The sequence below is a fragment of the Pteropus medius genome, unplaced genomic scaffold (assembly GCF_902729225.1).
Source record: "Pteropus medius unplaced genomic scaffold, Ma_sr-lr_union100, whole genome shotgun sequence".
Classification (NCBI taxonomy): domain Eukaryota; kingdom Metazoa; phylum Chordata; class Mammalia; order Chiroptera; family Pteropodidae; genus Pteropus; species Pteropus medius.
Window position 1 is genome coordinate 60,381,829 of NW_024344378.1, and position 22,892 is coordinate 60,404,720.

General features: G+C 35.0%; 1 protein-coding gene across 6 annotated transcripts in view; it reads left to right on the forward strand.

Annotated features, from left to right (window-relative positions):
* ZFAND4 (zinc finger AN1-type containing 4) overlaps positions 1-21,194 on the forward strand; it is a 79,126-nt gene extending 57,932 nt beyond the window's left edge. For 5 of the 6 annotated variants that reach the window (XM_039872392.1, XM_039872389.1, XM_039872387.1 and 2 more), the window contains 4 exons: positions 11,915-13,090; positions 14,104-14,158; positions 19,160-19,273; positions 20,254-21,194. In XM_039872392.1, the coding sequence (XP_039728326.1) occupies positions 11,915-13,090; positions 14,104-14,158; positions 19,160-19,273; positions 20,254-20,420 (1,512 nt within the window). In that variant the 3' untranslated portion in view covers positions 20,421-21,194. Of the gene's footprint in view, positions 1-11,914; positions 13,091-14,103; positions 14,159-19,159; positions 19,278-20,253 lie in introns of all 6 variants that reach the window. The other variant, XM_039872388.1, reaches the window with a different exon arrangement.
* The last annotated feature ends 1,698 nt before the right edge of the window (positions 21,195-22,892 follow it).

Consider the following 22,892-nt stretch of genomic DNA (forward strand, 5'->3'; position numbering starts at 1 on the left):
GAATGGAGATAAGGCACGTGCAGAAGAAAATGGACGACTGTATATATATAACTATCCTTTACATATTCATAATGATAACCACATGCCAAAGATTCAGAACCTAAGTATACAACATAAAACAAGAAGGACCAGAGGGAAAACCCACAAAAGCCAACCAAAATAAAGAAAACAGAAGCACAAGGACAAGGAAGCAATGGAAACACTGAGTTACCAGAAAGCAAAAGATAAAATGGCTATAAGAAGACCTCATATTTCATTTAATTCTGCTCTAATTTTGATGATATCTTCTGCTGACTTTAGGCTTCATTTGTTCTTCCTTTTCTAGTTTTTTAAGATGAAGTGTTAGGTTGTTCGTTTGGGCTCATTCTTGTTTTTTGAGGTAGGCCTGTAATGATATGAACTTTCCTCTTATGACGGCTTTTGCTGTGTCCCAAAAGTTTTGATATGTTATACTATCATTATCATTTGTCTCTATGTATCTCTTGATCTCTCTTTTTTCTTCTCTGACCCAGTCATTCTTCAGTAGCATGTTGTTTAATCTCCATGTATTTGTGGTTTTCCTGCTTCCTTTTTACAGTTAATCTTGAGTTTCAAAGCATTATGATCAGAGAATGTGGTTGGTATGATTTTAACCCTCTTATATTTGTTGAGGCTATCTCTGTGTCCCAGAATGTGGTTAATCCTTGAGAATGTTCCATGTGCACTAAAGAAGAATGTATAAGCAGCTGTTTGGGAATGAAAGGCTCTGTAAATGTCAGTTATGTCCAGCTGGTCTAATGTGTCCTTAAGGTTGTTACTTCTTTATTGAGTTTCTGTTTGGATGATCTGTCCATATCCAACAGTGGGGTATTTATGTCCCCTACTACGATAGTGTTTTGGTCTGTTTCTCCCTTTAGTTCTGTTAATATTTGCTTTATATATTTCAGAGCTTCCTGTTTGGGAGCATAGATATTAATAATTGTTATGTCTTCTTGGTGCATGCTTCCCTTTATCATTACGAAGTGTCCCTCAGTATTTTTCTTTACATTTTTTTATTTTGAAGTCTGTTTCATCTTAAAAACAGCAAGAGAAAAGCAGTTAGTTTACCTACAAGGGAGCACCCAGAAGACTGGCAGCTGATTTCTCAAAAGAAGCTATGCAGGACAGAAGGGCTTGGCACAAAATATTCAACAGGATGAAGAGTCAGGATCTACTCCTGCTTTTCTCTGAATGCCATTTGCTTGAAATATCATTTCCCACCCTTTCACTTTGAGTCTATATTTGTCTTTGGAACTGGAGGCAGCATATGGTTGGGTTTTGTTTTTTGATCCAATCTGCAACTCTGCCTCTTTATTGGTGAGTTCAGTCCATTTACATTTAGGATGATTATTGAAATATGAGGTCTTCTTATAGCCATTTTATCTTTTGCTTTCTGGTAACTCGTTGTTTCCATTTCTTCCTTGTCCTTTTGTTTCTTTTTGGGGGGATGGGAGGATTGTGAATTTTCCCTCTGGTCCTTCTTGTTTTATGTTATATACTTCAGTTCTGAATCTTTGGCATGTGGTTACTATTATGAATATGTAAAGAATAGTTGTATATATATAGTAGTCCATTTTCTTCTGTATGTGCCGTATCTCATTCCCCTTTGCTAATTTGGATCTTTGAATCTTCTCCCCTTTTCTGTTATTGTGGTCTCAATGTGTCCCTATATGTGCTGAATGTTCATTACTATCTTACAATAATAAATCTCTTCTTGTTGTTTAAGTTTATAATGCCCTGTTCCTAATAAGGATTGCACTACTCTGCTTCTGTCTGCCTGCTAGTTGCCACACTCATAGTTATGTACTTTTTTTGTCATTTTGTTTTAGGTGAGCTTACCCTTTTCACTATTTCCTGGAATGCAGGCCTTGTAGCGGAGAATTCCCTCAGTTTTTCTATGTCTGGAAAGGTCTTTATTTATTTTTCATTTTTAAAGGAGAGCTTTGCTCGATACATCATTCTTGGCTGGTAGTTCTCTTGTAGGCAGTGTATGTAGGGGTCCTGTTTTCTTATCCCTTCAGCCACTTTATCTTTTGGTTATAGCACTTAATTCTTTTCCATTTGGGGTTCTTGTTGATAGGAATGTAATTATTACCATTCTTAATTCCTGTTTTTGATACATGTTCTTTCTTAAAGAAGTCCCTCCAACATTTCCTGTAATACTGGCTTGGTACTGATAAATTCCCTTAGCTTATTTTTGTCTGGGAAGCTCTTTATCTGTCTTTTGACTCTAAATGATAGCTTTACTGGATAAAGTCTTCTTGGTTGTAGATCCTGAGTCTTCATCATGTTGAATATTTTGTGCCAAGTTCTTCTGTCCTGCATAGTTTCTTTTGGGAAATCAGCTGCCAGTCTTATGGGTGCTCCCTTGTAGATAAACTAACTGCTTTTCTCTTGCTGCTTTTAAGATTCTTTCTTTGTATTTAACCTTTGGCATTTGAATTATGATGTGTCTTGGTGTGGGCCTCTTTGGATTCTTGGTTTTGGGGACTCTCTGAGCTTCCTGGGGTTTTATGCCTATTTCCTTCACCAGGTTAGAGAAATTTTCCATCATTATTTCTTCAAATATATATTCAATTTCTTGTTCTCTCTCTTCAGTTAACCTATGACACAGATATTTTTACTTTTAATAATGTCCCATGGGCTCTTTAAATTATTATTATGGACTTGGCTTCTTTTTTCTTGCCATTCTGATCGAGTGTCCTTGGGTTTCCTATCCTCTATATCGGTCATTTGATCCTCTTCTTTACTTACTTTATTTATTCCATTGAATATACTTCTCATCTCAGATAATGTGTTCTTCATTTCTGACTGGTTCCCTTTTATAATTTCCATTTCCATTTTTATGTTTTTTATCCCTTTGTTGAAGTTCTCAATGACTTCATGTACACTTCCCATAAGTTCACTGAGCAACTTTATAACCAGTGTTTTGAACTCTGCATCTGTTAGATTACTTGACTTCATTATTTCTGGATCTCTGATCTGTTCTCTTATATGGTTTCTGCTTCTTTGTCTTCTCATGGCTGCCTTTTTGTGTCTGTTTCTATGTACTAAGCGAAGCTTCTAAGTCTCCCAGTCTTATTAGTGTGGATTTGTGTAGTAGTGGCACCAGGCCAAATTTAGCCCAAGCCTCTACCCGTCTGGGGCCACCTGTTAAGATCAGCAAGCAATCCACAGATACTGTGCTTATAGTTGCCTCAAAAGGCCACACCAGAAACCAAAGCCAGCTGCCTCCAGTGTATCTAGGTGCTGCTCAGCAAGGAGCACTTGACTAACCAAGGATACACCTGGATGTGGCTTGGGTAGGGCCATGAGTTTGGGGATGCAAAGTTTCAGGGAATACTGTGGACGGAGCAACCTCTGCTATCCAGTTTGATGACGTCTCTGCTATGTCGGCACTGTGTCCGCACAATGGAGGGTGTGGAGCTCAACAGAGGAACAATGGATATCGCTGGTACTTCTATACAGAGTGAGTCTCGCCTTGTCCCTCACTCAAACAACTCAGTGTACCCTTGTAAGTCCCTGCCCAGCCAAACTGGCACTGGTGCTCAGAACAAGCAGGTCCATCACTGCGGAAGTCTGCTTGCAGACACGGCCCCTTTCAGAGGCATCTGCATCTGCCGCTGCCACAGCCTTCATCCCATTCAGTTGCTTGGGACCATAGCAGCCTCAAGTCCTCACCCTCTATTTACTTTCTGCTGTTGCAGGGTGAGTTCTTAGATTTCTTCCTAGTTGTATGGCTTGTTGTTTCTAGATCCCAAGCAATTTTTCCTTGTTGTTTGCTCCTTGTTTCTGTCATAACTTTGATTTGGTTGCCAGAGTGATGAAGAGTATCATCTACACCTTTTTTTTTTTTTTTGCCTTGGTAATAATCAACTTTTTCTTATCTGCCTTTCTCACTTCTCTGCTTTCTGCCCTGATCCCTGGGCACTGCCACTGCGTGAAGCTCACAACTCTTTCAGGCAAGGCTGTTCACAGAACCACATCTTCTTCATTCAGTTGTCTATTGATGGGCACTTAGGTTGCTTCCATATCTTGGCTATTATAAATAGCACTGTAGTGAACATACGGGTGCATATATCTTTTCAAATTAAGTGTTTTGGTTTCCTTCAGGCAAATACCCAGAAGTGAGACTGTTGGATCATAAGGTAGTTCTATTTTTAATTTTTTGAGGAACCTCCAAACTATTTTCCAATGGCTGTAGCAATTTGCAATCCCACGAACAGCACACAAGTGTTCCCTTTTCTCTACCCTTGTCAACACTTGTTTTTTGATTTGTTGATGATAGCCATTCTGACAGGTGCGAGGTGATATCTCATTGTTTTAATTTTCATTTCTCTGATAATTAGTGACCTTGAGCATCTTTTCATATGTTTGTTGGCCATCTGTATATCCTCTTTGGAGAAATGCCTGTTCAGGTCCTCTGCTGATTTTTTAAATTGGATTGTTTGTTTTTTTGATGTTGAGTTGTATGAGCTTTTTTTAAAAAAATAAATAAATTTTGGATATTAACCCTTTATCAGATATATCATAGGCAAATATTGTCTCCCATTCAGTATGTTATCTTTTGTTTTGTTGATGGTTTCCTTTGCTGTGCAAAACCTTTTTAGTTTGATGTAGTCCCATTTATTTTTTCTTTTGTTTCCCATGTCTGCGAAGATATATCAGAAAAAAAAAAATATTGCTAAGAGCAATGTTAGAGAGTTTACTGCCTATATTTTCTAGGGGCTTTATGATTTTGGGTCTTATATTTAAGTCTTTAATCCATTTTGAGTTTATTTTTTTGTTTCATTTTTTTGCATGTATCTATTCAGTTTCCCATCACCATTTGTTGCATAGAATGTCTTTACCCCATTGTATATTCTTGCCCCCTTTTTCATAGATTAGATGGCCATATAGACATGGGTTTATTTCTAGGCTCTCTATTCTGTTCTATTGACCTGTGTGTCTGATTTTATGCCAATACCATGATGTTTTGGTGACTATAGCCTTGTAGTATAGTTTCATACCAGGCAGCATGAAACCTCCAACTTTGTTCTTCTTTTTCAAGATTGCCGTGGCTATTTTGGGTCTTTTATGGTTCAATATAAATTTTAGGATTATTTTTTAAATTCTGTTAGAAATGCCATTATTTTGAGAGAGATTACATTGAATCTATAGATTGCTTTGGGTAGTAGGGACATTTTAACAATGTTAGTTCTTCCTATCTATGAACATGGTATATGCTTCCATTTGTTTGTATCTTTTTCAGTTTATTTCCTCAATGTCTTGTAATTTTCTAAGTACAGGACTTTTACTTCCTTGGTTAAATTTATTTCTAGGTATTTTTCGACACAATTGTAACTGAGATTGTTTTCTCAATTTCTCTTTCTGTTAGTTCATTACTGGTATATAAAAATGCGACCAATTTCCGAATGTTAATGTTGTATCCTGCCACTTTATTGAATTCATTTGTCAGTTTGAACAGTTTTTGTGTGTAATCTTTAGGGTTCTCTCTATATAGTATGTCATATGCAAATAATAACAGTTTTACTTTTTCCTCTCCAGTTCAAATGCGTTTTATTTCTCTCTTTCTTCTCTAATTGCTTTGGCTAAGACTTCCAATTCTATGTTGAATAAAAGTGGTGAATGTTGGTATCCTTGTTTTTTTCCCTGATCTTAAGGAAAACACTTCTAGCTTTTCACCACATTAAATATAATGTTAGCTGTGGGTTGTCATATATGGCCTTTTTTTATGTTCAAATATATTTCCTTTATTCCCATTTTGCTGAGAGTTTTTATTATAAATGGATGCCGGATTTTGTTAGACACTTTTCTTGCATCTGTTGATATGATCATAGGATTTTTTGTTTGTTATTGTGGCGTGTCATGTTAATTGATTTGCGGATATTGAACCAACCTTGTATCCCAGGAATAAAGCCAACTTGATCATGGTGTAGGATATTTTTAATGTATTGCTGAATTTGGTTTGTTGATATTTTGTTGAGGATTTTTGCATCATGTTCATCAGGGATATCAGCCTATAAGTTTCTTTTTTGTAATGTCTTTGGTTTTGGAATCAGGGTAATGGTGACCTCAAAAAATGAGGTTGGGAGTTTTCCCTCCTCTGAAATTTTTTGGAATAGTTTGAGAATATTATCTGTTAATTCTTCTTTGAGTGTTTGGTTTAAATTCACCTGCGAAGCCATCCAGTCCAAGACTTTTGTTTGATGGGAGTTTTTTGATTACCGATTCTATTTCATTAGTAGTAATTGTTCAGTTAAGATTTTCTGTTTCTTCTTGACTCAGTCTTTGAAGATTATTATGTTTCTAGGGATGTATCCTTTTCTTCCAGTTTGTCAATTATCTTGGCATGTAATTGTTCATAGTGTTTTCTTATAATCCTTTGTATTTCTGTGGAGTCAGTTGTCACTTCTCTTCCATTTCTGATTTTATTTAATTGGGTCCTCTCTTTTTCTTGATGAGTCCGGTTAAGGTTTATCAATTGTGTTTCTCTTTTCAAAGAACCAGCTCTTGGTTTCATTGATATTTTGTATTGTTTTTCTAGACTCTATTTTGTTTATTTTCACTCTGATCTTTATTATTTTTTTCCTTCTACTCACTTTGGGCTTGTTCACTGTTCTTTTTTTGTTCCTTTAGGTGTAAGGTTAGATTATTTGAGATTTTTGTTTCTTGAGGTAAGCCTGTATTGCGATGAAGTTCCCTCTTAGGACTGCTTTTGCTGTGCCCCATAGATTTGGGGTGATTGTGTTTTTATTTTCATTTGTCTCAAGGTTTCTTTTGATTTCTTTCTTGATCTCATTGTTAACCCATTCATTGTTTAGTAGCATGTTATTTAGTCTCCATGTGTTTGTGTATTTTTCAGTTTTTTCTTATAATTGATTTTTAGTGTCATACCATTGTGTTCAGAAAAGATGCTCATGTGATTGCAGTCTTTTTAATTTATTGAGACTTGTTTTGTGGCCTAACATGTTGTCTGTCTTGGACAATGTCCATTTGCACTTGAGTAGAATGTAAATTCTGCTGCTTTGGGGTGAAATGCTCAAAAAATATCAGTTAAATCCATCTGATCTAGTGTGACATTTAAGGCCACTGTTTCTTGTTGATTTTCTGTCTGGAAGATCTGTCCACTGGTGTCAATGGGGTGTTAAAATCCCCATTATGACTGCATTACTGTTGAACTCTCACTTCTGTTGCTCAGTATTTGCTTTATATGTTTGGATGCTTTTATTTTGGGTTCATAAATGTATACTAGGTTTATATTCTCTTGTGTTTATTCCTTTATCATTATGTAATGTCTTTCTTTGTCTTTTATTATAGTCTTTATTTTAAAGTCTATTTTGTCTGATATAAGTATTGCTATCCCAGCTCCTTTTTAATTTCCATTTGGATGAAATAGCTTTTTTTATTCCTTTACTTTTAGTCTGTGAGTGTCTTTTGACTTAAAATGGGTCTCTTGTAGGCAGCATATGTATGGGTCTCATTTTCTTATCCATTCAGCTACCAGTCAGTTTTTCAATTGGAGTATTTAATCTGTTTACATTTAAAGTGATTATTGATAAGTACATAGTTATTGCTATTTTATTATTTTTATATGTGTTTTCTGTTCTTCTTATAGAAGTCCCTTTAATATTTCTTGTAATATTGGCTTGGTGGTGATGCATTCCTTTGCTTTTCTCTGTATGGGAAGCTCTTTTTTTAAAATATTTTTTTAATTTTTCAATTACAGCTGGCATACAATTGCACAACAGGTGATTAGACTTTTTTTTGTAACTTATGAAGTGATCACCCCATTAAATCTAGTACCCATCTGATACCATAGTTAGTTATTACAATATTATTGGCTATATTCCTTATGCTACAGTTTACATCCCCATGACTATTTTGAAATGATCAATTTGTACTTTTTAATCCGTCTCTTTATCTTCAACTCCTTTTTAACTGCAAACCATCAAAATGTTCTCTATTTCTATGAGTTTGTTGTAAGTGAAATTATATGGCATTTGTCTTTCTCTGTCTGACTTCTCTACTCAGCACAGTACCCTCTAGGTCCACCCGTGTTGTTGCAGATGGCAAGATTTCATTCTTTTTTTGTGGCAGAGTAATAGTTCATTGTGTATATGTACCACCTTTTTATCCACTCATTTACTGATGGACACCCAGGTGGCCTTCATATCTTGGCTATTGTAAATAATGTTGCATGAACATATGAGTCACATGTCCCTTCAATGTAGTGTTTTGTGTGTCTTTGGATAAATACACAGACATGAGATTCCTAGGTCCTTCTTTGTCTCTTGTTATAGTATTTGTTTCAAAGTCTGTTTTGTCTGGTATAAGTATTGCTACCCTAGCTTTTTTTTTTTTTAATTTCCATTTTTGCAATGTGTCTTTTCCTATCTCTTTACTTTCATTCTTTTCATGTCTTTTGATCTGAAATATGTCTCTGGTAGGCACCATATGTAAGGGTCTTGTTTTCTTATCCATTCAGCCACTGTATCTTTTGATTGGAGCATTTAATCCATTTACATTTACAGTGTTTATTGGTAGGTACATAGTTATTGCCACTTTATTATTCATATTTATGTTCTTTTTTCTTCTTCATAAAGAAGTCCCTTTAACATTTCTTTTAATACTGGCTTGGTGGTGATGAACTCCTTTAACTTTTCCCTGTCTAGGAAGCTCTTTATTGCACCTTCGATTTTGATAGCCTTGCTGGGTAGAGTAGTCTTGGTTGTAGGTATCCTTACTTTCCATGACTTTGATATTTCATGCCAATCCCTCTGGCCTACAAAGTTTCTGTTGAGAAATCAGCTGACAGTCTTATGGAAGCTCCCATGTCAGTAACTAGTTGCCTTTCTCTTGCTGCTTTAAGGATTCTCTTTTTGTCTTCAATGTTTGGATTTTAACTGGTATGTGCCTGTTTGGGTTCATCTTGTTTGGGACTCTGTGCTTGTATGTCTATTTCCTTTGCTAGATTAGGGAAGTTTTCAGTGATCATTTCTTCAAACAGGTTCTCAATCTTTAGCTCTCGCTCTTCTCTTTCAGTTACCTATATGATGCAAATGTTGTGGTGCTTGATCTTGTCCCAGAAGTCCCTTAAACTATCCTTATTTAAAAAAAAAAAAATTTTTTTGCTGTTTTGATCAGGTGTTTGTATTTGCTACCTTGCATTTCAAATCACTGACTCAATTATTTGCTTCATCTAATCTGCTGTTGATTTCTTCTAGTGAATGCTTCATTTTAGTTATTGTATTCTTCATTTCTGACTAGTTCTTTTATATAGTTTCTGTTCTTTTTTATATCTCTTTGTTGAAGTTCAGATTGAGATCATCTATTCTTTCCCTAAGTTCATTGAACAACCTTATAACAAGTGCTTTGAACTCTGTATCTGGTAGGTTGCTTGCCTCTAATCTGTTTAGTTCTTTTTCAGGAGTTTTCTCCTGTTCTTTCATTCGGGACACTTTTTTTTGTTTCCTCCCCTTGGCTGCCTCTCTGCGTTTGTTTGTACGTATTAGGTAGATCTGCTACATTCCCCAGTCTTTGCCAGGTGGCCTTATGTAGTAGGTTTTTGTGGCCCAGTGGTGCATTTTACGTGGTCACCTGTGCCAGATGCTATAGGAGTGTCCCTTGTGTAAGTTGTGTGTGCCTTTTTGTTGTAGTTGAGCCTTGATTGCTGTTGGCACATCAACGGATGTTATTGACTCTAAGGCTGACTGGCTGTATTGGCCATGCCCACAGCATAAGAACTGCTGTGTAGGGCTGAACCCATGGAGCGGGATTCTCCTCAGTGGGCTCATGTGTCTACTGAGGTCTCCTTTGGGTAGCCATTCACAAAAGTCTTAGATCACATTGAAGCCAGCCACTGCCCATAAGGCCCACAGACCCCTGAGGTTTGTTCAAGAAATATTGTAGTTTGGGCCAGAGCTGGTTGCCTGCTACCAAAAGTGACTCAAGAGTCACTCCAGGTGAGGCCTGTTGATTGCTGCTGAAGAAGCCTCCTACTGAGAGTTTGGGGTGGACTGGTTGCCTAGCCACGAAAATGCTCCCAGCAGTGTATGAATTGGGTAGGGCTGAGTCTCATGGAGTCAGCAGGGTGGAACGAGTGGATTTCACCAGGCTAATACAGATTCATATTTGACTGTGTTGGGGAAGGGCTCAACACAGGCAAGGTGGCACATTCCCGTAGGCTGCATAAGAGGAGAGCTCAACAAAGCGACAATGGCTGCTGAACATCTCTGGCACCTCTTGAGCTGCTATTCTTTTGCCAGAGGCCAGGGTGATTTCATGTGAGCAGGTAGTCTGTGCACAGGCCCTTTAAAGGGATGTCCAGGTTTCTAGCAGTCTTTCATCTCACCCGATAGGAATCCCTGCTGATTTTCGCAGCCACATTTTGTGGGGACTCCTCTTCCCAGCACTGCAACCCTGGGCTGGAAAGCCCTGGTGTGGGACTGGGGCCCCTCGTTCTTCCGGGAGACACCTCTGAAGTCAAGATATCTCTCCCAGTGTTGGGCCAGCCCGTTTTGCATCTCCGCCCCTCTTACAAATCTTGATGTGGCCTCTTCTTTACATCCTTAGTTATGGGAATTCTGTTCAGCTAATCTTCGGATGGGTCTCTAGATTGATTGTTCTATTAGGATCTGTCTTAGAATTAACCATTCGGCGTCAAGTTTTACTATACACCGAGTCTTTCAATATGAAGAGTCAAGTTTTATTTTGAGATGATTTATTATCATTTACCTTTTAATGTTTTATTTTTTTAGGGACTTCCTTTGTACATATATTAGATCCTTTTCTTATATACAGACACTTGATTCTTTATATCATGTGTATCCTGTTGGCTTTTTTCAGTACTTTTATTAAATGTTCGGTAGAATCTAATCTCCCTTGGGCACCTTGTAATTTAGTCTTCATTTCCATGACGATTTAGTGATCTTCAGATTATTTTCTGGGTTTGGTCAGCCTCATTTCATTTCTTCCTTTTTTCCTTGTCCATTGTGCTTTGAGCTTTTAGATTTCTGAATGTGATGTGACTTTTTAAAAAATACCTGCAAATACTAACTTAAGGATATTAATTCAGTTTTGAGTTCTGTGATACAGTTTTCCTTTGCTTCATTATTTTGGTGAGGAGCAGAATTTTCATTAACTGAAATGTCCTGATTCTCATTTTCTGTTTTATTTTATAGTAGCTGTGTATGCATTGAGTCTACTTTTTTTTCTGTTTATCCTCCAATTTTTGCGTATTTTTTATTTACTCTAATAAATATTAACAATTGTGTATATACAAAATTGAGGATTTTGTGTGGCAAAAGAAGTTACTTATTTCAAGAGTACCTTCTCTTGGTATAGTGAAATGCAGTTTTTTAAATCAATGTCACTTTTATTGGAAGGTGAGGTTGGTGTCTTTTCTGATTTTGTTATTCCCTTTTGTGTCTATAGGATTCTTACTTTCACTTTCTTGCTACCTTCTTTACCTTCACTATCAAGTTCTCAATGGGAGCCTTGTCCTTTCAACTTTCCCCTTGTTAATTCTTTTCTGCAATACCTACCTAACCAACCACTTACTCATCTTACTAGGAAAAATGTTTGGGATCTAAAATAGATCAGCAATGTCGTATCTAATATGAACAATGAGTTTTCTTTTCATTCTTCTGATAATTAATCAGAAATGAGGAAAATAGTTATTTTTCTTTAAAATTCTCAGAAAATTATACTCGAAAATAGCAAAATTCTTCTGTCATCAGCTTAAGGTATCAATTATTTTAAACATTTTAAATTGAGGTAATCAAAATGCCAGTATATTACAGTAAATCACATTCTGTTCCTTCATTAATTTTTGTTTATGTGCAGAGAAAATGACTATGTAAAGGAATTTTATATATTCACTCTTTTCTTTTAGCCTAAGAAAGCTGTCAAGGTAAAACCTCGCCCACCTATAGCTCCTCGACCTTCTAGTAGTTCCACGACAGCTGCTCGGCACAGATTGTTAAGAGTTCTCCCCCACATTGGGCAGTCTTGTTTACCTTCTCCTGGGAATGCATATCTACCTGAAACATCCAGCAATGCAATTTCAAGTTTGGCAACTCTGCCACCTGCTGATAGACCCATATCATCTATCGCTAGTGATTTTCTTAAGGAAGATGATAACTGGGAGAGTAACACACTGTCTCATTCCAGTGGTAGCATCAAACTACCACCTCAGATAACCCATGTGGAGTTCGAAAATGACAAAGAGTTTGTTAATTCTATTCTCCATTTTGGATCATCCCTGCCTAGGCAGACAAAACACTTTTCAGGAAATTTGTCATCTAATAATGAGGATGACACTGTTTTATTTCCAACTTCTGAAGAGTGTGTAACTGAAAAATCACTTCTACCTGAAGTGGGTTTGTTTACTTCATTTACAGAAGGAAATACTAATGAACAGAGCAGTGGCTTAGAAGGCACATGGAAGGTAAATCCAGAGGTCTCACTCACTAATAGTGATAAAGGATTGGAAGCTACAGAACAGCATCTGAAACATGTTGCAAGAGTGTTGAATGGTGAATCAGTAGAGACTACAGTTCTCAACCACCGTGAATTAAGTCCTCAAAAGAATAGACTCTTGTCACCTCTTCACTGTTCTACACCAATGTCGCTCCATAATTCTCTGGTGAAACCGCAGAGACAGTCCACATGTTTTGAGTCTGGGAATCTCCAGTCTTCTGCTTCACAGAATGTGCTCCGGTCATTGGATATTCGAAATATAACTGATTCTTCTTTTTCTAGGACTACTCGCTTTCGAGCTGTTAAAGTTGATTCACCTGGGAAAAGATCTGATATTATTTCTAAAGTTGAGGCTCGGGACATCACAGAAATGGCTAACAAGGCTTCCAAAGAGCCTGTTGGTTATGTAAATAATATAGGTTTTCTTGCCTCGCTGGCCCGGAGCGCAAGCAGAGATGGGTTACAGAGCACACGTGGGGCAGGCAGGCTTCGGACCTCTGGAATTGGGCTGTCTACAAATCTCCAGCATTTTCAGGAAGAAAGCCCTAGGAAAAGTTCTCCTCAGTTAGACTCTACAGAATTTTTTCTAGTAAGTATCTGCCTTTCAATATGTTCTACTAGTTATCCTTTTAGTGAGTCAACATATTTAAGTTCATTTTTTGTTTACATAAATAAGGAGGCCTAAGGTTTACTTCTTTTCATAGCTTCTCTTAAAATGTTTATCTAGTTTGTAGAAAATCTTTGACAGTTGAATTTTAAATAATGTTTTAGTCCTAAATTGAGAACCGTAATTTGAAAATAATTTAGTGTAAACAATTTATCATACACAGTAGTCCCCCATTATCTATGGGACAGATGTTCCAAGATCCCCAGTGGATACCTGAAACCACAATAATACCAATCTTTATACTGTGTTTTTGCTATACATACATACTTGTTATAAAGTTTAATTTATAAATTAGGCACAGTAAGATACTAATAATAACTAATAATAAAATAGAACAATTATAACAATATACTGTTATAAAAGTTATGTGATGTGATTTTCTCTCAAACTATCTTATGGTACTATACCCACCCTTCTTGTGATGATGTGAGATGGTACAATGCCTACGTGATGAGATGAAGTGAGTTGGATATTCTGGACAAAGGGATGATTCACATCCTGGGAGGGATGGAGTGAGATTTCATCATGCTACTCAGAATGGCACGCAATTTAAAATTTATGAATTGTTTATTTCTGAAATTTCTCCTTTAATATTTTTGGACCTTGGTTGACTGTGGGTAACTTAAACTACGGAAAGCAAAACCACAGCTAAGGGGGTAATACTGTATTTTTGAATGATAAATATTTTTATTAATGTTTTTCTCAAATAAGAATTTATTTTTGAGCTATCAAATTATACTCTCTTAAAGATAAATAATAAGTACAATGTTGCTGGATGTGAGAATCAGGTTCCAAGTTAATTTAATTAAAATTAAATAATTTTAAAGAAAAGCCTAATAGCATTTTTGTAATAAAGTACACTATTTTGTGTTTGCTGATCTTTGCTTCTGTTCTTTATGAACTCACCTCTATAGATGTTTGTGTTTTAATTGTAGTCTGCCCGTGGTATTGGAATGAATGGAAATAATACAGCAACAGGGAAAAGAGTAGGTAAGCTACAGATAATTTTGAAAACAATATAAGACTAATAATCATATCATTGTACATACTGTTGAATTTCAAAGAGAAATGAGAAGAACATTCTCTATGGTATATACAGAATAAACTCCCTAAACTGTGTTCTACTTAAGAAAATGATTAAGAGAACTGACTATAGGACATATTTGAAGAATAAAACAAAAACGAAATTTATGTGTCTCTTGTCTGGGAAGTGATATGGTCTATGTGAAAAGACACAGTGAATGAAGAATTAACATGTCGTTCCCAACCTTCTCAGTCACTGGCCACTCTAGAGTTATGCTGAGCTGCTGGATGGGTTTTGATAAAATACCCTAGAAAGGTTATTCTTAGCATCATAATCCAATATTAAGGATAGTAGTGAGTTCCTTTTGATGAAGTGGTTATTTCTGGATAAAAGAAAGGGACTATCTCCCAATAACACCTTACGTAAAAGTTTACTGGCCAGTCATTATTTCCAAGGCAGCCTATTACTATCATCATCTTTTATGTTTTAATACCCAGACTAGGGATGAGGAAACTCATTACAAAGATGGATCACCTTTGTAGTCCAAGGTTCTAAAGGATATTTTATATATTATTGTTGTCTTGTGAGTTTTGTGTCTTTAAAGAGATACTTAGAGTTTGCTTTCCACTACTATTTAAGGCCCAAGGTTCTAAAGTCTTAATATATCCACTTTTTTTGTTCAATTTTTTTTATTGTGGTAAAATAATACATAACAAAATGTACTGTTCTAATCATTTTCAAGTGTACAATTCAGTGGCATTAAGTACATTCACATTGTTGGACAACAGTCACTACCACCCATCTCCAGAACTTGTTTTATCTTGAAAACTGAAACACTATACCCATTAAACATTAACTACTCATTTCCCCCTCTCCCCAACCCATTCTGCTTTCTATCTCTATAATTTTAACTAACTACCTTATATAAATGGAATCATACAGTATTTGTCGTTTTGTGCCAGGCTTACTTCAGTTAGCATAATGTCAAGTTTCATCTATGTTGTAGCATATGTCAGAATCTCCGTACTTTTTAAAGCTGAATAATATTTCATTATATGTATATGTATATGTGTTTATGTGTGTACGTATACACATACATACATACATCCGTGCATCTGTGAATAGAGACTTGTGGTGTTCCACATTTTAGCTACTGTGGACAAAACCGTTACAAACATGGATATATAAATATCCCTTTGAGACCCTGCTCAATTCTTTTGAGTATATATGAAGAAGTGGAATGGCTGGATCATATGCAATTCTATTTTTAATTTTTTGAGGAACCTCCATACTGTTTTCCATAGCTGTAACATATCACATTCTCACCAATACTTGTTATTTTCTGGGTTTTTGTGTTTGTTTTGTTTTGTTTTGTTTTTTTTGTAGTGGACATCCTAACAGGTATGAGGTGGTTTCTCTTTGTGGTTTTGATTTGCATGTCCCTGATGATTAATGATATTGAGTATCTTTTTATATACTTAGCCATTTGTATATCTTCTTTGGAGAAATGTCCATTCAAATCCTTTGCCCATTTTTTAATTGAGTTGTTTGGGAGTTTTTTGTTATTATGTTTTAGGTGTTCTCTATATATTCTGGATATTAATCCCTGACATATGATTTGCAAATATTTTCTCCCATTTTGTAGGTTGCATTTTTACTCTGTTGATAGTGTCATTTGTTGTCCAATAGCTTTTAATTTTCATGAAGTACAATTTATCTATTTTTTTCTTTTGTTGCTTGTGCCTTTAGTGTGCCTAGTATGTCACTGCCAAATCTAACATCATGAAGCTTTTCCCCTATATTTTCTTCAAGGAGTTTTATAGTTTTAGGTTTTACGTTTAGTCTTTGATACATTTTAAATTATCTTGTGTATATGGTGTAATGTAAGGATCTAATTTCATTCTTTTCCACGTGTATATCCAGTTTTCCCAGTATCATTTGTTTAAAAGGCTGTCTTTTCCCCCACTGAGTGGTTTTGGCACCCTTATCACAATCATTTGACCATATAAGTGAGGATTTATTTCTTCATTCTCTAATTGTGTTCCATTTATCTACATGTATGTCTTTATGCCAGTACCACATTGTTTTGATTACTGTAATATATCTACCTTTAATGTTATAATTATTTTTCCTAGATACATATTCAAGTCTGTCCTGTCCTAACCTACAGCTCAGCCTCCTGAAAATTTGTTTCACGTATTTATACTCTTCTTAACTCACATTCAGCCTTCAGTACGTTCTTCACTTCTCTTCTCACAGCTCCTCTGAAATTGCTGTTACTGAGGTCACCAAAGATCTCCACAATTTCAAATCTAGTGGATGTCTCTCCTTTCTTTCTCAGTATCTCTCCCTTTCTCATCTCTCCTCCTCCTCCTTTTTCTTTCTCCTTTTCCTCCTCTTCTTCTTCCCCTTCTCCTCCTTCTCCTGTCTCCTTCTCTCCCTATCTCTCTCTCTCTCTCAATGGTATAACATTGTGGTAGATTTTTGTTTCGTTTGTTTTTAACTTCAGTTTTCTTTTGACTCATTTTACCTGCCCTCTACTTGTCCTTGGGTATACACTCTATTGATTCATTTCATTTAGGTCAAGTCATCTGCTGCTCTTTGCAGTAATGATTCTCCAACTAGAGCCGCGTAACTTGCTGCCATTTTCCTTCAGTTACAACTGTGTTATTCTAAATTAACTTAGAAGAGTCTATGAAAGTTTTGGCATATCTTGTTTAATTGACCTATAAGTTCCTCCATTGGTCCTCTTTGCCTTTCATTATAGGGTCTCTCTTGGAAATTTTATCCACCTTCATAGTTTTAGTCATAATTTTTAGGCAGATGATTACCAAACTTGCATCTTGAACACTATTACTTCGTTGGCTGTCTTTTCTGTTGTGTGAATTTTTATAGATCATTATGTTACATCCAATATTAGACCTGAAAATGCCAAAAAAGAGAGTTAATCCAAATGTCTTTAATCTTCTGAAAAGCAACTCTTCACATCAGCATTATTTTATTGACTTTTTCTTTATTCATACGTTCAACACATGTTTGAGAGAAGGCTTTAGAGAGGAGTTGGTGATTGGTGCTCTCTTCCTATCGGATAAATAGAGTTTTACTAGGTTGATAAGGTGGAGTAGAATATTTTATAAAAAGAGATTATACAAATGTGACTGGTGCCTCATTCAGGGGTGGGTATGATGTGGTAAATGACAGAAAATGACTCTGGCAAGTTAGGAAGGTATCATATCGAATATATAAGATTTGAATGCCAGTCCAAGGAATTTGACTTTTTCCTGTTTGTTGTAGGGAACCTATATATTAGTGATGGTTCCTGGCCTGGAGTAGATGACTAATGAATGTGTTTTTCTTGTTGTTGTTTTTTTGTTTTTTTTGTTTTTTTTCTGGTGGGTGGAAAGATATATAGGAAACATTCTCATAGGAGAAGACTGCAGTTATATTTCTCTGCCACCTCATTCCTGTCACTAATATGTCCTTTGTCTTGGCACATTCACAAGAGTTCTTGAGTGAAAAAGTTTGGGAAACATTGAGTTAAGCACCCCAAGGAAAGACAAAAATGAAAATATGACTACATTGAACTAAATTGTCATCAACAGATTTTTCTACTACTATTTAGGGAAGAATATTCTAAGCCTGAATTTCAAAGGTAATTGCCATTAGATGAGCTTCCAAAATATATCTGGTAGTATATGCCTTTCCTCTGTGTCCTGTGGAATGCTTATCTTACATTTATTTTTTAAGAAATGGAAAGTATCCCATTACCTTTGTGAAATGTTCTTGAAGAAGAAAGCACTTATTAACTGAATTGGTGTCCAACATCATTAGGAGTCATTCAGTTAGTAGTTTCACACTTTGTTTCCTGTTTTGGAAAAGATTTGGGAATGTATTTTATATTGGTAATAAAGCAAACTCAGCATCTGAAAGGTGTATCAACAATTGTAATTCCACATTTTTGAACCCTTGAAGAGTTTTCAGAGACTTTTAACTGTCAGATAAACATCAAGCCCACACCTCCCAAATCTTTCTCAGTAGTTGAGAATAGGTACCAGTACAATTGACACTCAGTGTTTTTTCTATTCCTTCCCCTTGTTTTTATTTCTTTTGTTTGCCTCTTGCTTCTTGGCCTTTGAGTGCCACCAAGCACTGTGTACTTGTATTGTTATTGTAACAACTGTGAATAATGAGCCTCTCTACTTATGAGGGATTTGTTGGAATTTTGCTCAACTCTAAAAGCATTTCACTTAGTAATTAAATTGATTTAATTCCTTCTTATGACAAATGTACTCTTATTTTCAAGGTAAAAAAAAAGTTGTTATGATAGTACAGAATTTATAGTGCACCATATTAATCATTATTGGTATGATATTTTATATAATTATAACACTTAAAATTTTCAGAATGCTTTTTAAATGTGAGGACTGAGCTAACCTTAAAACACTTAGGAATTTAGGAAGAAACATACATGTTCTGTTATCTTAAACATGAACAAATTGAAGTTTTAAAAGAATAAATAACTTGCTCGTGGTTTGATTAATTTCTATGGTGTAATCAGGACTATAAGACCACTTTCGAGACACACTGGTGCTCCTTCTTGGTGTAAAAGAACATGTTAATTATATTACATATTATGTCATTTCTCAGAGGCCTCTTAAATATGATTTTGAACCTTCACTCTGTCAACGTTTGATGTACTTAATTTTTACTGATTGCTCTTAAAAATAATCAGAAAAGTATTGGTGTGACAAAAAGTCTTAAGAATATGAGTCCCAGTCAGTTGATACTTACCACATATTAAAAATATGACAGTTCTACTGCATCTTCACTTGCAGATTCTGTAAATAATTTTAGATATAAAAATAAATTAATTTATTTATAGAAGTTTACTTGTGTGTTTTGCTGAATAGTATTTTACATTTAGAACTTTATGCCTGTATTAATCAAAGTGTTCTTTCTCTAAATAGGAGAATGTACTCATCACCTCCCACCTGTGAAAGCCCCTATTCAAACAAAGAAGAAAACAACAAAGCATTGTTTTCTTTGTGGAAAGAAAACTGGATTGGCTACTAGCTATGAATGTAGGTAGGTTGGCAAGCTGGAAAAGCTGAGATTCTTTCTTTGTGATGACCCAGCTTGGGGATACAATTTAAAATATTCTTTAAATAGTTTATATTCAAATATAATGTCGTGAAGATGAGGTTCAAATAGCAGCCCTCACTTGAACTCCTAATTAGCTGAAGTAAATAGTAAGTAGATAGCTTATGAATTTCCAAACTCATGAGATCCTCCCCTGCCCTTTAAATTAAGAGACTTAAACCAATGGGAGAATACTCTTTCTTTGTCTTATGGTAGATATACTTGGTTTTTGTTTGAATATAGAACCCCTCCAAGATTCTATTTTAAATTGAACAAAAAAGGACTGAATTTAAAATTAATATAGTATAAATTTTAACAATTACATGGTACATCTTTATTTCAAAACAGATGAATAATGTATTTACAAAAACAATGTAATTTTTCCACCTATAATTATTTCTTTCTTTAGCATTGATTAATTTGCTCCAAGGATGGTGTTTACCCTTAGGTTAAGGCCAGGCACTAAAAATAACTGCTGCTTTTTAGAGTGTATTCTATTCAAATGGAAACAGCTTACCTCATTGCTGGAAATATTTTTTAAATCCTGTCATGGCTTAGGTAGGTTTTATATAATTTAATTTTCTTTGTGAGACAATTTCTCAGAAATTCATAGTTCTTCCAGGTTAAATGGTGGACATATTTATCACATTTTGCAATTTTACTACTATATAAAAACATAAAGATGAAACTCCATTTTATTTCATAATGGATTTTCTATTATAAACTCTTATATTTCCGGACAATTAACTTGTTCTTTTGGGGGGTGCTTGTGCTTGTCTATGAGTGGAAGGGAAATGCCAATGCTGAGATTGCTAAAGAGAAACTAAGGGCACCTGTTTGACTACCCGAAGTCAGGCTCTGATCTCCTGATGAGCCTCCAATAGAAATGTGACTATTCATATGAACTTTTTTTGTGCTTTAGATGTGGAAACAACTTCTGTGCTTCTCATCGCTATGCAGAAACTCACAGCTGCACCTATGATTACAAGAGTGCAGGGAGGAGATACTTACAGGAGGCAAATCCTGTGGTTAACACACCAAAACTTCCAAAAATCTAACTCTTGCTCTGCATCTAACTGTTCTGCATGAAGAATTGTATTACAGTGACAGAAGAAATATTGTTTAGACTGCATTAATTTTATTCAACTCCAAAAGATTTGCCAAATAACAAAAGCATAGAATGCATATATACTGTTGGAGAATGAGAACGCTACTGTATTTGACATCTCTATTCTTTGGTGAATCAAAAGTTTTAAAAGTAGTTTAAATGATTTAGCTTTATTATTGCATGTCTGATGTTAAGTATTTTATATATTTGATACTGCAATTTTACTAGACAAGTCTTCAAAAGATGCACTTTAGGAGGTTAACATTGTATAACCAGCTTCCACTTTGTACAGAAATGAGCTGTCATGTAATGGCTATAATCTAATGTACTACTTTTTTTTTTTCCAGTGGGGGGTGGGGTAGATGGGGATTTTTAAAAGAAAAATCCCATGTGTGAAAGTTTATTGAGTTTACTAGGAAATTCCTTTTTATTTCAAACTACTTTTTATAAAAAAGAACATTTGGTTTTCCAATATGGTTTTAAGACAGATTTCTTTCATATTCACATTGACATTCAGATATGCATCCATTCTATAAAACACATCATGTTAATCATAGCATATATTTCTCAAAATACTACTTTTTGAATGGTAGTTTTAAAAAAAGATGTCCCACTTGTTGCTAATAAATACAGAACCCAACTTTTCACTTTTTGAAAAATGGCTACATTTAAAACAAAATCTCTCAGCTTGGTTTGTTTTTCTTATATGTTGAGTGCTATTACCAGGAGAAATTCAAATAAATATTCAATTTCATTCTGAGTTTGATTTTTGATTATTTTAAATAAATTCTCTTTTATAAATACTTTTAAACAAAACCATTCAATTAAATAAATCGGTAATTTATTCTACTTGGAAAAAAATAGCTATAAGTATAAAGGTATTCTTTTAGGGGATAAAGGTCCTGAACCCCAGTTATAACTAATATACCATTCAAGATTTAGGGAGGCACTTTATGGAAGCTTAGTTGAATCTAATTCTGAACTCTGATAAACAGCTGGCAGGCAACTCAAGGATCTGCAGTGGTACCAAAGGGCTACTTTAGGTGCTTCACAGGGCCTCTTTCTCCATGCAATGTTGAATGAACTGGAGAGTTCTCTTAAACTTTTCTCTACTTCCTATAAGAGACTGAATGTTGAATGGAGAAAGATGCCTTCATCTTCCTTTGGAACAAGAAGGAAATGTATTTATAAGAGTAAAAAGGTAAGAAATTAGTTGAGCAATGCTGCAATTAGGGGTTGACATTATACTTTTTATGGGAGGGCGGGGAGATGGCTGTATAAGCTAATGAAAAGTATTTTCTTTGCTGAGTAGGTCAGCTTTTCCTCCCTTATCAAGACATGTGCTTTAGACACTTAAAATCTAAGAACTCTATGACATGGACAGGCTGCTGAAAAATGGACCAAAACATATTTATTCTATAAGTAAATATGAATACTTATGGTATGTATGATATATGCTTAGTGCACTCTGCTTTTTATGTTTTTTATTTTTTTAAATTAATTTTTTATATTTAATTTTTTTCAGTTATAGTTGACATACAATATTCTATTAGTTTCATGTGTACAACACAGTGATTAGACATTTATGTAACTTATGAAGTGATCACCCTGATAAATCCAGTACCCATCTGACACCATACATAGTTATTACAATACTGCTGACCATATTCCCAATGACAATTTTGTAACTATCAATTTGTACCTCTTAACCCCTCCTCCCTTCACTCATCCCCCTGACCCCAATCTGACAACTATCAAAATGCTTTCTGTATCAGCTTGTTTCTGTTATTTGTTTATCCTAGTGCACTATGCTTTTTAAACCAAGAAATGTCTTATTTTAGGTTTACCAAAGATTTTAGTCAAAGTTGAGTCTTTACTAATTTCTAAGTCACTGAGAGATTAAACCAGTTTAATTCAAGAAATCGTATCATTTTGGGGAGGTATTTCTTTATGCTTTTAATTCTTATAGTGAAGCAATCACAATTTTATAAACCTCAGATCTGTCTGCATTCACAGTAATTAGCAGAGTGCTTTGAATATAGGTGCTGGTTAACTATTAGTTAAATTAATTATATTATAGCTTAACCATGAAAAAAAAAGACATTAAATTATTGTATATAGCTAAACTAATTTTATATGGTAAAATTTATTTTCTGGATTTTTCTTAAACAGTAAGCATTTGGTTTTGGTAACACTAAGTAAAATTTTTAACTTAGCAATGTGAAATATTTTCAAGTTAAGTTTAGTGCATTTTAGTCATTCTAACATGAGAATTTCAAATACCAGATGTTTTCAATTTTATCAGTGTTGTAATCTGTGGAGGGATTTAATTATAAAAACAGGTCAGTAACACACTTTAAACATATAAAATTTCATTAACCAATGTCACTCCAATAAATTTAATTAAAAACAAATAATTTTAAAAGATAGGAATTAATTTTCTGATATGTTTA